The 16,258-nt window shown below is 37.6% G+C and overlaps 1 protein-coding gene across 1 annotated transcript in view; it reads left to right on the forward strand.

Annotated features, from left to right (window-relative positions):
• ZFHX4 (zinc finger homeobox 4) overlaps positions 1–16,258 on the forward strand; it is a 156,528-nt gene that overhangs the window by 122,976 nt on the left and 17,294 nt on the right. The window contains exons 4-9 of the mRNA XM_059394749.1: positions 2,123–2,191; positions 7,435–7,437; positions 8,143–8,259; positions 14,880–15,013; positions 15,249–15,449; positions 15,997–16,114. Of these exons, the coding sequence (XP_059250732.1) occupies positions 2,123–2,191; positions 7,435–7,437; positions 8,143–8,259; positions 14,880–15,013; positions 15,249–15,449; positions 15,997–16,114 (642 nt within the window). The remainder of the gene's footprint in view (positions 1–2,122; positions 2,192–7,434; positions 7,438–8,142; positions 8,260–14,879; positions 15,014–15,248; positions 15,450–15,996; positions 16,115–16,258) is intronic.

The raw sequence follows: 16,258 nt of genomic DNA on the forward strand, positions 1-16,258 counted from the left end.
TTCAACTTAAGATGCATTCATAGGGATTTAACCCCATCGTAAGTAGAGGAAGATCTGTATATGTAACAGAATTAGTATGTGTGCTTGGTATAATTGGAAGGGCTTTGAATTTAGAGGCTTGAGGCTCTGGGAAGCTTTTACAAAATTCTCATCTTGATATTCATCTGCTTCAGCATATAGGGTGTAGGTTCGTGTTTGAATAGAAGCGTCCTGGTGACTTTGCTATGCCTCACTTTTTCCTTAGTTGAGAACCTGTGAAGGTGAAAGTTCTCGAGGAACTCACAGTTTATTGGGGAAATATGCATGAACCATATAAAAAGGTATCATAATATACTTAGGATATATATATTGATAATGTTATAAATATATATGAATATATAGCTCTTAACATTATATATATGTTATGTATAACATATATAAATAAATAGCTTATAACATGTTTATAAGCTAATTGTCATAGGAACACAGAGGAGGCAGCACTTGCTTCAGGCTTTGAAGGAAGAATAAGAGTTTAACAGGAGACAGACAAAAAGACATTCACAAAGGAAAAGGAAGAGTGCTGGTCGAGGCATAAAGATCGGAGAGGTTGCCAAGAGGAAGAAAGTTTTCTTGAATGACATGTTGGGTGGATATCAATACTGTGATCAATTTAGAAGTTATTTGGATTTATCAGTAAGAATTAAGGATGAATTCTTCCTTTCAAGATTAATTCAAGTTTTGTTTACTCAAAACAAAACAAATAACCCTGATGTTTTTTTATTGTTGTGGGAGTGAAGACACTGAGGGTTTATTATGATTCTTTTAAAATAGATTACTACCAGAGGCCAGAGGTGGTGTACGTAGCAGGAAAAACAATCAGTAAATGCAATAATAGTGCCTTGGTGAGCACTTCTATTTTCAAGGTTAATTATTTGTTTAATTAAAGCCTTAGAATCAACTAGAGATGCTGGTGCCCAGAAATATTAGATAAACATGGGTCTCTGTGTATAAGAATTGCGTGACGATCTTTTCAGCCTCTCACTACAACCCAGCCTTTTCTCACTTTGAAGACTAGATCACATTTCACCTTTATTTGTATTTTTTCTCTTATAATTGTTAATTATGTATACAGTTATGTCTGCATATCACTGAAAAGGGAATTGAAGCTTAGAAAGTTTAAATTACATACCCAAGTTCCCTTACCTAGAAACGGATGGAGCTATGAGTGGTGCTTAGGCAATTCCGTCTTCTGGAAAAAAAGGTCTTGCAGTTTTATGAGAGATTAGTCTGGTGAAACAAGGAATGCAGGGCAGGATGACTTTTGTGGGGGCCACTGAAATTGTCAGTAAAGAGAAGATGACAGAGAAATAGAGAAACACACACGACAAGAGACATTCCCATAGAATCAACAGCATGGGATGACTCAATGTGGAGAAAGATTAGGAGGTGTTGAGGGTGATTTCTGAGGTCCAGTCATTTTCTTATAAATTCCCACACAACAGAGAACACAAAGGAAGAATGGAGGTAGATAAAAATAATGATTTGTGCATGGAGTTGAGTTTAGCAAACCAAGACATTGTTGGCACTTCTGCTCTGGAGCTCAAATAAAAGACAAGAATCAAGATGTGAACTTATCGACAACCTGGACATATTCTCCAGGTTTCCTCCGGTCCTTGGGTTTGTTTTTGTTTTTTGTTTGTTTTGTTTGTTTATTCCTTTGGTCCCTCAGATCAGCTATGAGATATTGAAGTTTTTTTGTTGTTGTTTCTTTCTTTCTTTTTTGCTCTCTTGACAGAGAAGCAGACATGTGCTCACGATTTTTGCACTGTGTCATTGTCATTATAGCACATACTCCTGTCGTGCAGGCCTGGCCGAATATCTAAGACATAAAAACCAATGAGTCTTCCTGCTTCTATGTTTTGTCTGTATTGTTGTATTTGTTGTGTGCTGTCGATTGAGAATGTGATCTAAGCTTAGACTCATTCTGGTAACCTCAGTTCCCTGGAATGTACAGAGTGTTGGGGTCTCACCTGGGCTCCACCTGGTACTTGTTTCTTCGAAAGTCAGATTTGGGGTGTGGTACTGTGACTGCAGAGCTGGACATGCTGTGCTCATTACCTTTTCACTCTAATGTCCTCCGCAGAAACTGCCTCTTTGGGAGCCAGGACCTGTGAGGATGACCTTGCAGAGCAACAATTGAGAGCAACCTCAGGTAAATGGTCTACTCCTTCTCAAAATCTTGTTTATCCTAGTGCATTACATTTGTTACTCCCATCTTTTATGTAATGAATGTATCTCTGGAATTTTTCTAATTAGATCTGATAGGATCTCTTATTTACACAAAAAAGTTAAAAGCAAAATTAAATAAAAAATGACATATATAGTATACAGGTAATATACATATACGATATTTGGATACATACATAAAGTAACATCTTAAAGAGCCAGCAACTCCTGCAGGATAATTTCTCACATCTGCATTTGCACACTATGAGGTTTCACCTACCTGGTCAGTTTGTTACAAAGTAGAAGATAAAAAGCCAGATATTATTTTTCCCCCAAATCAAACAACCTAGTTGGTGGACTTATTTGGGGGTAATTAATGAATTGATTGGACTTTGTACCCCCATGTCAACACATTTACTAGTCCCTGTGCTCTGTGTGTTTGCATGTGTATTAAGAAAAAAAATGGCAGCAAGCTCTCTGAGTTGCATTGTATTCAGATAATTTAAGAGGACATTTACCCATGTTTCTACAACTCACCTCATTTATTCCTGGCATGATCCCAATTTTTAGATTTCTACAATTAGAATAATAATAATAGGATATATAGGACCAAAAAAAAAAAAAACCCAAAACCCATTATGAAAATTCCTTTGCGTTCATAATGGGGGCCTAAAATACATTTTGCAAGTGAAAAGATTCCTCCAGTATAAAGTCAGAATGTCTCTCTTTAAAAATTCTTTAACGTTAAGTTCACCTTTACCTTCGCGTTCTCATGAACACCTTTTCATTTAAATGTTTTCCCCTAGAAAACTGGAGAGCATGTTTAATGAGTTCATGTTAATAGCATAAACCAGTTCTCCTCCCTCACCTACAGCCCAATCAGAGGATTTCATGAATATCAGCTTGGAGGGAATGGACCAAATGTCTAGACTATGACAAAAATTCCAAACAAAAAAGAAAACCTTCCCTACCAGTGAGTGCATTTATTTATTGCTTTGTGAACAAGGTACCATGATCTACACCTTCACTAGGTCTCTGAGAAACTTTATGTTGAGATAGTCTCACGCTTTCTGGATAGTTTCACAGAAGTTTTCTGTAGGGAAGTCCAATATAACAGATTCCAAATGTAACTTCTCATTTTTACAAGACTGTTTCTTCTCCTTCTCCATCTTAACTGATGTCATCCTGCTATAAACAGTTATCCCAAGTAAGAAAAACTAGAAATCCCAAGTAAGAAAACTAGAAATCCTTAATTTTACTCAAAATATTAGAGCCAGGGACTGTTGGGCGTCAGTCATGAGTAAGACAGATGACTTCTCTCCTTTTTTTCGACAATAGTTCTATACAAATAAGGAAGTTCTATCCAGATTGCAGTGAACCTAATGGAGGAAGCAAAAGAGAGAATGTGTTAGAGCAGAGCTCCTCAAAGTGTGGCTACCCTATGAGCAGCATCAGCAAACCTGGGAATTGTAAGAACGCATGTTCCTGGTCCCCGTCCTCCATGTACAGAATTAGAAACCATGAGGATGGGGCCTGGCAATCTGTAGTCAACAAGCCCTCCAGATGGTGTGATTCCTACTAAAGTCCGAGAATCCCACAGGTGTTGAACGTCCTTAGGGGCAGTGGTCAGAGAAGTTCTCTGAGGAAATGACAGGCAGCTGAGTCCTAACTAATGAAAAGGAGCCAATTACACGAATCTGGGGAAATGCCTTTCAGGTAGAGGTGGTTCTAGGAAGTTGGTGATGTTCCAGCAAGACAAAGAAGGCTAATATCTCTGGAGAGAGGTTAGTGAATGAGTAGGTGAAGAGGATAAGGTGTAGTCAGAAAGGCAGACAAAGGCCTGGTGATTTCAACCAGTGTAAGAAGTTGGTATGTGATTCTAAGTGAAGTAGGAAGCACTGCGGTGGGAAACAAGGATGGGTATCTTGGAGGTATTCTTGCCAGGTACAGAAGACAGAGCTTTTTCTTTGTAAGTAATGGGTATCACTCGAAGGTTTTAAGAGGAAAGTCAGATGTAAGTAGATCAGATGGAGGACAGATTTGGATGGAGTGGGTCTGTACAGAGAGACAATGGAGGAGTTCAGGAAAGAATTCTTAAAAGCCAGGCGTCTAGAGTAGAGGCTCAATATCTAATATTAAAACTAATATAGAAAATGTTTAAGGTATTATTCTCTGTTTCTTCTTTACATGATTACTCCATGGGCTTAAAAAGTATGCAGTGTTTTCCTTAGACAGCTCAGAGGGCTCCCAAACACAATTGTAAAATAAAGCAATGGGAACCAAGCACAGTTGGCTGGTGCTTAGATCAGAGGGCTGTTAACTGAAGTAGATTTGCTTAGAAATTGTATAATTTTATAGAAGAAATTAATAGTCATTTTCCAATTATTTTTTATTATTCCAGTGGAAGTATTCTAAACTACTCACTCAAAAACCTCTTTTAAATATAGATTATGCGTATGTGCAGTGTAACTTATAAGATCATTATGTTAGGTGTGATAAAAATGCTAGGGGAAGTTACTATAACACACCTATATAATATAAGAGTACAGTAGCATTTTGTCCTCTTCCTAGCATGTTGAAACATTTAAAAATAAAAGTGTATTATCATTTATTTGAAAATTGGGAAGTCTTATAAGACCATAATGCAGATTTTAAGCTTAAGTCCATTCAGGCCATAATGTTTAGCATATGAATAAATACTATATTTTTTATATCTCATAAAGCAAAAGCATAATTAAAAATACATATATTATGAATATAGCAGTATTATGAAATGTTACTGTTGTGTATATTAGTGAAGAATCCTATTGATGAAAATGAAAGCTGCTTTAGCATCTTTATTTTGGAATTTTATGTAACTTAGTGTCTTTATTTTGCAGTTTTGTGGGGTGGAATTTTATGGAATTTTCCTTTGTTTTAAGGCATTCCTTTAATACATATTACATAGTAATACCTTAATAGTATATATATATATTTTTTTTATAAAGCATCTTACATTTTATGGCATTTTACAGTTGAGGAAAGGTGGTTTTGAAAATTAGAATGTAGACACCCCTTCCTTTAACCTCAAATCCAACCTACGGTTTTCCTGGAAAGCTGTTTCTCCTCAATACTCTTGACTCTAAAGTCTCTTTATAAAATGAATGTCAAATTTCTTTTAAAAAGCTTTCTTTAAGAATGAAAGTGAGCTTTTTTTTTTTTTTCTGCCTTGCATGAAACTTTATGGTGTATATAAGTTACCCTTTGATTATTTTTTGCATGATTAAAAATTTGCAAAGTTCTATGGCTCCAAAGAGCCTACCTGTAATAAACAGCTTACGCCTTCCAAACCACAAAACAGGCCTGAATTGCTTGAGCATTAGAGCTAATTGCCTGCCTACTTCAAAGGAAGAACCAGAAAAGAGAGAGGGGGAAAAAGTCACAGGAACAGAGGCAGTGCGGGCAAATCCACCTCTAGAGGTTATGAGTTGTGGCTTGGAAGAGCCCGGCAAAGTTATGGCCTCAGAACTGCTGTTTGCGATTAAGTTGATGGGGAGAGTCTACGCCACAATCTTTCCCTGCTGCTGACACAGAGTCTTTGTTCACATTCAGATTTCTCAAACTGTTGCCAGGGTCAGGCTGAGGTCAGACACCGCAGTGATGTATAGAAGAACATGTCTGGGAATTTCTCTCACACTTAAAACGCGTACTGGAAAATGAGGAAGACCCTGCAAAAAGTGTCTGACGAGACCCAGATTATCCTGTAGTTTTGTCTTTTTAGTACCTTCATAATTTTTGTTTTCTTCTCCTGACGCACTATGTTTTATTAATGTGAGTCGCGATAGCCCTTACAATTTTATGTCCCCTCAAGATAAGGACACTCAGTAGCACTCTGACACTTCATTTTCCAGCCCTGGGGGAAAAGGCCGGTAAATCTACTCAAAGGACTCTTGCATCCCGTCTGCAGGATGAGTTGAAAAGTAATTGCCATGGGCTGTCGTAGGTAGAAGGCTTGACACTGGATGTCACGTCACATGTGTGGACTTGGCAGGGAAACAGCCCAATCCAGTCGTGACCTCAGCCTTCCAGCCCCCCAGACCAAGCCGGCCACGGTCCCCACCCAGGCTGGCTCCTGCCGGGACTAGGGAGCCTGTGTTTGATCAGTAATTATCACTGACGGGGTGAAGGCAGCCTAGAGCCTTAAGAAGTGTTGATTCTCTCCTCTTAAAGTAAAAATTTCACAGGTATTTGCCTGAAAGGGAAGCTTCCCCCAAAGCCCTCAGATGACTGACCCCCTCCACCACGGACCTCGGCTCTGCCTTTGTGCAGTGGCAAAGTGCAAATATGGAATAAATGGATTTGTATGGTGCCTTTGAAGACTCACAGTTGAAACAAACTCTTATTTCAAATAATGTTCTTGTTTCCCCCATCGAGCCCAGAACTGCCCCCTTCCGTTGTTTCCTGCTCACACAGTTGCAGAGTGGGCCTGGCAAGCGAGGCACTAAATAGCGATTTTTTTTTTTTTTTTTTTTTTTTTTTTTGTGCTCAGCTGCTACATATGACAGTGGATATTTCATTCTGCTGTCAGAATGTTATTAATAAAACATGGGGTGTGGAGAGGGCCACGATTTCCCCTTTCAATCACTATAGCATTTGCAATGAAAATTTTATGCAGTGTGTAATTTTCAGTTAATGCTTGACACTTAAAATGTCCGTAGCAGCGTTTTGTATGGTTATTGAAGGGTTAATTGTATCATGTTCTCTGCATAAAAGCTCTGCTTATCAAAAGCAAATAGAAGAGTGTATGCAAATGTGTGTCGATGACCTTTTGCCTTTCCAGGGTTAATTTATATGGTCATTAAAGATTTTATGAAATTGAGCAGCCTGGTGCTTCAAATCCCATTTTACCTTCTTCTCCTAATTTATGTAATTCCTACCTGAACAGGGGAATATGATTTTTATTTTTTGTGCTGCAATGAAAACAGCATGCCATGCTGTGGGGAGTTGCGAGTCTGGTTATCTGGCATTACTCAGATTGCTAAAAATTCATTAAAATGTGACATCAGCACAGTGAGAGACAAATGATCGCAGGATGAAAGAGAACAGTGGGCCTTTCACGGATTAGTGCTACACAGACCCAGCATAGAGGCTAACTGCATAAACAGATTAATCCACCAGCAGCGGCATGGCTAAGATTTACAGAATAATTAAATAGGGTTGAGTTACTATGAGGATTTCCATGTAATCTAGCTGGTGTGAACCCGTGAATGAGGTGTGGGGTGATGGGGGTGTCCTAGAAGAAGTATACCTTCTTATGTTGTCCTGTGCCCTGTATGGCTCCCCCTGCACAACACACACACACACACACACACACACACACACACGTGCACGCACACACACCCCAGTGTAACTGAAGTTTTGAGATCCTACTCAGACAAATACCAAAAAAATGCCCCTGAGGTCTGGGGACTGAAGGCAGGAGTAGCACCTGTCTCGTATTTAACCCGTCGAGTTCATGTTATTTCGCCAAGAATTTTTTCCAAGAGTTTGGTTTGCTCTGTCATCTGTCCAAGTCCGTGGAACAGTAGGTCCATGTAGCTTAGAAGTTTCTACTAGTAGGTCCATGTAGCTTAGAAGTTTCTACTAGGAAAATGACAGAATTGCCTTACACCTCTTCTTAAACCTTTTTTAGCTTAACCTGTCCTGAAAATGATTTCTTTTCTTTTAATTTAGGGCAGGCACATTTTTTTAATGGATGTAAAAGAAGTTACTGTAGATGACAATTTGCAGTGGTGCAGTCTTCTAATAGAGACCTGCGAATAAATTTATGTTCTTTTTTCAGAGTAGAAGGTCTGCAGATGATTCATAAGTAGCACGGTTTTTAAATGGTCACGTTTATTTTAGTGGGCATCCTTATGGGGTTTTCAAACCTACTGACTGGTCTCCTTTGCTTAACAGAAGAACAAAGTGAGGAGGCAGAAGGAGCTGCTAAGCCAGCAGCAGTAGCCGAGGAGGAGGAGAAAGACACAAGTGAGAGAGACAATAGTGAAGGCAAAAACTCGAATAAAGATTCTGGTAAGACGCTAGCATCCTTCACCTTTCTTTCCTCCACCCCATGCCTTGCAATCAGCCCTTCCGTCACCCCCACCAAAGCTTATTAAAAGCTTTTATTCATGTTAAACTGCCTGAACATTCCCACTACTATTCATTGCATGTGCATTTTGCATGTGATTTCTATCAGTAGCCTCCCATTGACCTATTTTTAATCATAACCATCTGACAGAATAGATGTGGATAAGTTGAAGAATATTACAGGACGACCAGCAAGATTATTTTTTAATCAAATCAGTTTGTGTGCTTGTAATTTTTTAAGCGCCTTTCATTAATCTTAGCGATACTTGTGAGTCCTCTGATGGCATATTAATTTTTCATAAGCACAGGATTAGATATCACTTGAATTTTCTCATTCAGTCACATGCACCCCCCCAAACCACGTAACCCTAAAAATAAATGTTATTTTTCCTTGCCTTTTTACAACTTACACTCAGGAATTTGCTCTTTTTAAGGGCATCTATTTGAGGCATTTCAAACAAAATCCAGTGGAAAAGTTTACAGATGATTCAGCCTAAGAAAGAGGAAATATCATTGAAAAGGGATTAGGTGCTGGGTAATTTTGATCTTCTAGAATAGACAAATCCCAGTAATGAAAGCTACTGTCTTTGAAAACAAACCTTCGTGTCATGACATTTACTTGTGCACAAACAAACCCTAGGCCAGCATCTGGTGTGGATACCTAAGGCTTTTTCTGTGTTTGATTTGGCAAATATATGACTTCATCCATGCTTTGTATGTATGAGATGGAAATCTATGGTCGCAATGAATATTACATTGGCTACTTTTGCTGCACGCTATACCTAGTTTTATTATGTTGGACTCATTGAAGCAGAAGAAGTGCTGAAACGGGTTCAAGCCTATTAGTTTCAGGTGCTCATCTATCTTTTCCTTGAATTCCACTGACAGCTGCATAGAAAGAAGCTTGTTTTCACTATGAAGACATTGGGTTGTGCAAAAGTATCATTTTTACATGCAAGTTTGAATTATCCCATATTTGTCATTCGGTCTTTGCATATGTAGTGTTGCATTCCCTTCAAAAATTATTTGAAGGGCCTCTCTGCTCCCTGGTCCACATCACTCAATGCTACGTTTCTCTGAGGAGTCTAGTGAGATGGCGCCACTGAAATTTACGTCTAGGATATAGTGGCTAACATACGATCCTCATTGGGTTTAAACAAAGAGGACCTAAGGTTGGTATGGAACCTAAAGCAATGTAAAAAAGACGCCATGGCTGTACATTAGTAAACTGGCTCCTGAGGTTACTACAAGGGACTTAAAATACCTAGCAAGCAGTTAAGGTCAAGGATAGTGCCCTCTAAATCTCATTTGAAGATAATTGGGAATCGCAAGGTGATCGGTTTATTCATTCTCTTGGATGGACCTCATCAAGCCTAGCTGCTTGACTACTTCATGGAGGGCAGGCTTCTGTCTGCGTTCATTGGTGTCCTTCTCACAGTCGTACGAAAAGACTTTGCAAAGCACGTCCCTCTCATTCTTTAAAGGAACATGTAAAACACCCAGGTAGCACATTAATGTTAATTAAATAATGCTTATGTAATTCTTTAGGTATATGACCTTATGTTTGGTTTTAAATATCTCATGTCTTCCAAAGAATGCTTTCTGGGAATCTCTTGAAAATGGATCCAATCTTACCATTGAGGAAGAAGTCTTATTTGGAACATAGCACAATGCAAGGACTGTATCTCCACGAGAAAGGTTTACCACTCTGTATAAATAATGGGCTCCATCACTCCCTAATGGCCTGATGAGTTATGTGCTTTCTTGGGTGCCTAATTGTACCATCTAGGGAGGACTTGAGCTTCTGAGAGAATACAGAGCATTGTGTAATATTAGTTGGTGAAAACAATTCTTTATTCCTGCAGAAATGCCTCCCCAGGTGTATCTATAGAAATGAAAATGGGATTTATGTACCAACTCAGAGCAGTTACTAAGATGCAAATATTTAGCCTTGAAACCTCCTAGACTTCAAAACAAACTCTTGTTACTGACAACTACCACAAACTTTTTTTTGAAAGATTTTATTTGTAAGAAAAAGAGAGAGACAGAGAGAGAGAGAGGAAGAAGCAGGCTTCCAGCTGAGCAAGGAGCCTGATCCCAGGACCTGGGATCATGACCTGAGCTGAAGGTACATGCTTAACCGACTGAGTTACCCAGGCACCCCTACCATAAAGTTTTAACAAAGTTTTCCACTTTCTAGATTGAATCCGATTAGGTGAAAAAATTATTATGCAGATTTTTTTCCTTGTAAATATTTCTAATGATTAAATAACCACTTATGTCTATGCTGTTTTTTTTTTCTTATGTCAGTTATAAATGTCAAAAAATACTAGCAAACTCATGCATTAACCACCTTTCTAAAGTGTTGGATGGGAAAACAGTGTGACCCCACTTCAACACAGAATTTTTTTAGGCAGAAAGGAATTAACACACGTTAGGAAGACTATGTTTGTGTAAGCTGTTGTGCTGGGTTGCTGACATTAATCTCTAGGACTGCAGCTTTCAAAATGAGACTTGGCAATATGCAAGTTATATTTGTTGAATATTCATTCATAATAGAAAAGCCTCCTAATGCCTCATTTATATTGTCATTTAAATCTAGTGCCACTTTAGATTAATTATAATCCAAATTATAGCTCTGTGCAGTACAAGAATTAATATAGAGTTTATCCAGATTAATACATTTGCATTGAAAATGTAATATGTCTCTGCCATGGCTAAGGGGACCACTTTTTAATAAGGGAGTAAACACGAGCAAAGATGGAAATTAACCTTCATTATTGCAATTAAAATTATCCTTTCATTCTAGTCTCATTAGAAAGAATACTGTACCAGTAATTATAATTTAGAATTATTTGTAGTTGAATAACATCCCCTGTTATATTCAAGTTTTATAGTATTCAAACTTTATCAAATACATTGATGGATAGATAATAACTCAGTTTTTTTGTTTCATTTTTTTCCCCCAGATTTGCTTTGAGTACATATGTGTTATTGGATTTTCCTCACTTATTATGAGTATAAACCACCTTATAACCACCTTCGGTATTTTAGGGATTGGAAAGTATTAAGTAGCAGCATCTGAACTGAAATGAATTATGTCATTTTTATATTAGCAGTCTCATGCAAGCTAAATAATCCCTTAACTGACAGATAATCATTGGCTCATCTATTTGGCAGTGCTTATTTGTAATTAGATTTCATTTTTTAGTTAAAATGCATTAAAATGGCAATGTTTTTTGAGAACATCGGGAGGTCTTAATAGCACAAAATGAATTGTGATCTTATTTCAAAATTCTGTCTGGGGTAACAAGCAGGGTTTACTCCAAATAAAGTTGCAGTCATAAACTACGAGTAACCAGAAAAATTAATCAAAACCTTCCAAAATTGACAGGCCCTTATTTAATGTATTTCTGGGATAAGACAGTTCAGGAAAAGATCCAGAATTGATGCCCTATAATTTATTGGGTAGGCCATAATCCTTGAGATAGCACCCCGCAGAGTATTAGAAAGGCATGGGTGCATAAAATGTTACTTCCATCATCCTTCCAAAAAGTTCTGATGACCTACCTTATCTTTAAGAGTCTGTTTTTGTTATGTTATTGCATCTCAGGTTTCTCTGCTTCTTCTTATCAATGGCATCTGTTTCTGGGTGCCTAGCTACAGTTGAGTGGTGGTGGGGGGGGGGGTTGGGAAGGGAAGATCTAGCACTTGTTTATAACTTCTTTTTAATTCAGAGTAAGGTGGTCCTTAGAAAGCCCCTAGCTTGCATTAAGATCACGATTTAATTAATGAAGTTAATAGCCAAACCATATTGAAGTTGACACATATATTGGGTAGAATACTACAGCCAACAGTTATGGCAGTGGCTATGAAATAATGATCCTAAACTTGAACTCTTTACTTCCTTGATACAATGTGGAAGGTCACTAAATTAAAAAAGAAGTATATTGTTGATGAACATTAACAAGGGTAAAAATAAGAATATGGGTTAATTAGACCAAATATTTACACTAACGTCTAGCATAGTCTTAATACAATGTTTCAAACCTCAAAAGCAATGTTTTTTGTTCCTTTATAGTACCAACATTAGAATACATATGCTTATGAAAATAAGACTATAAATTTAATAGGTTTAGAAGTTTATGGAAAGTTTATTCTATATCTGATGTTCCTTAGGGCCTACAAGCAACCAGAGTCATGGAAATGATCTTTTAACTTGTGTGTGACAGTTTTTGATGGCATAGGGAATTGGACTGACTTATTATTTGGTCATGTCTAATTCTACCATGTACACAAAAGAATGATAAGGGGATATGACATTGTATTATTCTCTTAAGGGAACATACTCTTACTCATTAACGGAGAACTTTTTAAGAAAAATCTTTCAGTTTCACAGGGAAAAGTAACTGATAGACGTTGGCTGCTTTAAATGACAATCATTTTATAGAACTTTTCTGACACCATAGGGAGTAAACTTTATTTGCAGAATACTGTATGGCATATTATCTTCCTAAATGTTTATTTATATTTATTTATTTAAATCAATTTGTGTGTGTGTTTTTTTTTTTTTTAAGATTTTATTTATTTATTTGACAGAGAGATAAAGAGGGAGCAGAAGTAGGCAGAGCAGCAGGCAGAGGGAGAGGGAGAAGCAGGCTCTCCACTGAGGAGGGAGCCCGATGCAGGGCTTGATCCCAGGACCCTGGGATCATGACCTGAGCTGAAGGCAGCTGTTTAACCAACTGAGCCACCCAGTTGTCCCCTAAATGTTTATTTTTAACATGTTTAAGACAATAGCACACAAAGGATGTTTTGTTTTGAGAAGCAAAAACATAGTTTGTGACACCAGAATTAAGTATGAGATACACATTCCTGTTTTGACCTATCTTGGATATCAAATACTTGGATATTGTTTAATCAATGTAATGAAATTCTTCAGTCTGTCCTAAATTTAAGTTCATTCAAATACAAATATGATAAACTATTTTTTCAAATATTTACAAAGAATCCAAATTTCTCCAAGGCATGTGTATATATAGGACAAGTGTACTAATTCAAATAAAATCTAGTGTTTGTAAGTCCAAAAATCAATAACAGTATAATTTGTTGAAAGCATAGCACTAATTCTGTACCTACCACAAACCTCAAAGGGATAAAGTTATTGTCGTTGTGTCATTAAAATCCTATTTTAGTTTTGGTATCCTCAGAGCCACTCTTACTTTTAAATTTCTTTCTGAATTTAAAATTCCTAAAATTATTTATATGGTAGAAAACAGGCATCTCTCTTCAGGACAGAAAAAGAATATTACTTTTTGGTTCATTTTTACTTTGTTTCCATAACATCCTTGACCTTATTTTTAAATTAAAAGTGGGTTATTTTGCAATAAGGTGCAATTTGTTCATTTATACGAACTGTATGTGGATTGAAAAAAAATCAAGATAAATCTTCATGCACAGCATACAATCAGATTACGCCTAGACTCTATATTTACGCGGGGTCTGATAGCAATCAATGGTTTAGCTTCATTGCATTTCAAGATGTATTTGCACCCAGTTGTCCAGTGATAGTGTCCTCACCCTGGAAATAATTTAGTTGCAAATTGACTGGAAGATGGTGAAAATTGAAAGTTAAAATTAGAAATACTCATAATAAACAGCAGAAAAAAGGTCAGATGATGCTGCGCTATGATGAGATTGGAATGGATGGTAAATGAGGTTTTGTGTTTGTCGTGAGATGTATGTGACATGCCTACCCAATGTCGCTGTAATATCCAGGCTCACAGAGAAGATTATCGGGAAAATTGATGCTGGAAAGAATTTTCTGTTAGATTAGGAAATTAGAATTGCACTCTTTTCTTTGACGCGTGTGACGTTCCTGCACGTGACATTGCTCATCTAGGCAAAATTCTAAACCGTCTTTAACACCGAATATTCGGATTAACTTCATAAAACAGTTGTCTTCTTGAGATTTGAACCATAATGTTATGTGTACAGCCAGCTGCTGAAATATCTAAAATAAAGTGCAATCACAAAAAGCAGCGACAGATACGGAATGTAGAGTAAAATTTTAAAATCCTGTATTCACCACGTAAAAATATGATTTTCATTTCTAGATTGTAACTAGTTAGTTCTTCTTGGTATTTTGAAATGTGCTCAGCATCCAAGAATTTCAGTAAAGAGATAAGTAATTAAATGTTAGTAAAAGTAACTCTTTTCTAAGTTAGCTTTTCTGAATGGGAGTAGATTAGCTTTAATGTGATAAAGGCATTCTGAGACACCAGAGAGCATGTGTTATGGATGAATCTTTCAAGGTCACCTAGGGTTATCTAAACATGAGACAAGAGTACATTTTAAAATATATTTATAAAGCCCACTTAGTAGATAAAAAGAAGTGTGCTTTTTGCCTTTTGAGATTCACATCATTTGAAAGTGTTTGTCCAGTCATTTTTATGATTCAGTGGATTTGGAGTCAGAGCTATTCAAAAAAACATACAGTTTTCCGGAATTTGATGTTGTGAGTCTTTTAAAATTGAGGTGTTCTATTCTTTTTTGGGAATCAGGAATAATCACACCAGACAAGGAGCTAAAAGTCAGTGTGGGAGGGGGGACCCAGCCACTCCTGCTGGCAAAAGAAGAGGATGTTGCAACCAAAAGATCAAAACCTACAGAGGACAATAAATTCTGTCACGAACAGGTAAAAATGTTTTTTCTCTTTGCTGTGTAAACTTGTTTTATTATTATTATTGTTATTGTTGTTATTTATTATTATCACTCCCGATAGTTTTAGAGACTCAAATGAGTTCATGCTGTTTGAAACATATGTAGACATTGTGATCAGCGATGCCGTTAACTCTTGGTGTTACTTCTGTGTTCTGAAGTCATCCGAGGCCATCCACTAACAGTGGCCATGTTTCTTCCATATTCTCCAGTTCTTTCAGTGTCCTTATTGTAACTACAATAGTAGGGACCAAAGTCGTATCCAGATGCACGTCCTGTCCCAGCACTCGGTGCAGCCCGTCATCTGCTGTCCCCTCTGCCAGGACGTCCTCAGCAACAAAATGCACCTCCAGCTACATCTGACACATTTGCACAGCGTGTCCCCGGATTGTGTGGAGAAGTTACTGATGACAGTAAGGAGCCCAAATGTTGCCTTGGGTGTGATGGGATCCCTCTAAAAGTATCAACACGACATCTGTAATTACTGGTTGAGAAATGTATTTTTTCTGCCTACTTAAAGCTCTCTTATGGACTGTGCTCTAGAAATCACAACCAAGGCCCATTTATATGTCATCTCTTTTGCTTACGGAGAAAGAAAATACGATACAAGGCAGAGCTCCTTCAGTAGCGTGCTTTACTGTCTTAGATCTATATCTATAATGTTATTTAAATGATTCATGTGGGCAAGTTGAGTTTGAAACTTTCCCGATTATCATTATATAAAAAAAATAGGCTGACAAAAACCTTTAAGTCATATTTTTTTTTTAAAAAAGAAAGGAAAACAGCATTGCAACAGCATTGATCTGAAATTTGAAAGGATAACCTTGGCCTAGAAGATCCATAAAAGGTCCCCACTTTCTTTTGGAAAAAAGGAAGTGGGATAGGCTACTGGTCAGTGACAGATATGGTGGAGTCTGATTTCTGGGCTCCCCGTGACATAAACCTCTTTGATTCTTACAGGTGCCCGTGCCTGATGTGATGATGCCCAACAGTTTGCTCCTTCCAGCGGCTGCCTCTGAGAAGTCGGAGCGGGACACACCTGCGGCCATCACAGCTGAGGGATCTGGGAAATATTCAGGTATGCCAGCCTGGGCACAGGATGTGCGGAAAACACGTTTAGGGGGCTCGCGTGTGTGGTGATGTTCCAGGATTAATACTATCAAAGTGGGGTTTTTTTGCCTTTTATTTATTTATTTTTTTTATAAAGCATGGGGGTCGGGGA

This window comes from Mustela nigripes, chromosome 3 (genome assembly GCF_022355385.1).
Source record: "Mustela nigripes isolate SB6536 chromosome 3, MUSNIG.SB6536, whole genome shotgun sequence".
Classification (NCBI taxonomy): Eukaryota; Metazoa; Chordata; class Mammalia; order Carnivora; family Mustelidae; genus Mustela; species Mustela nigripes.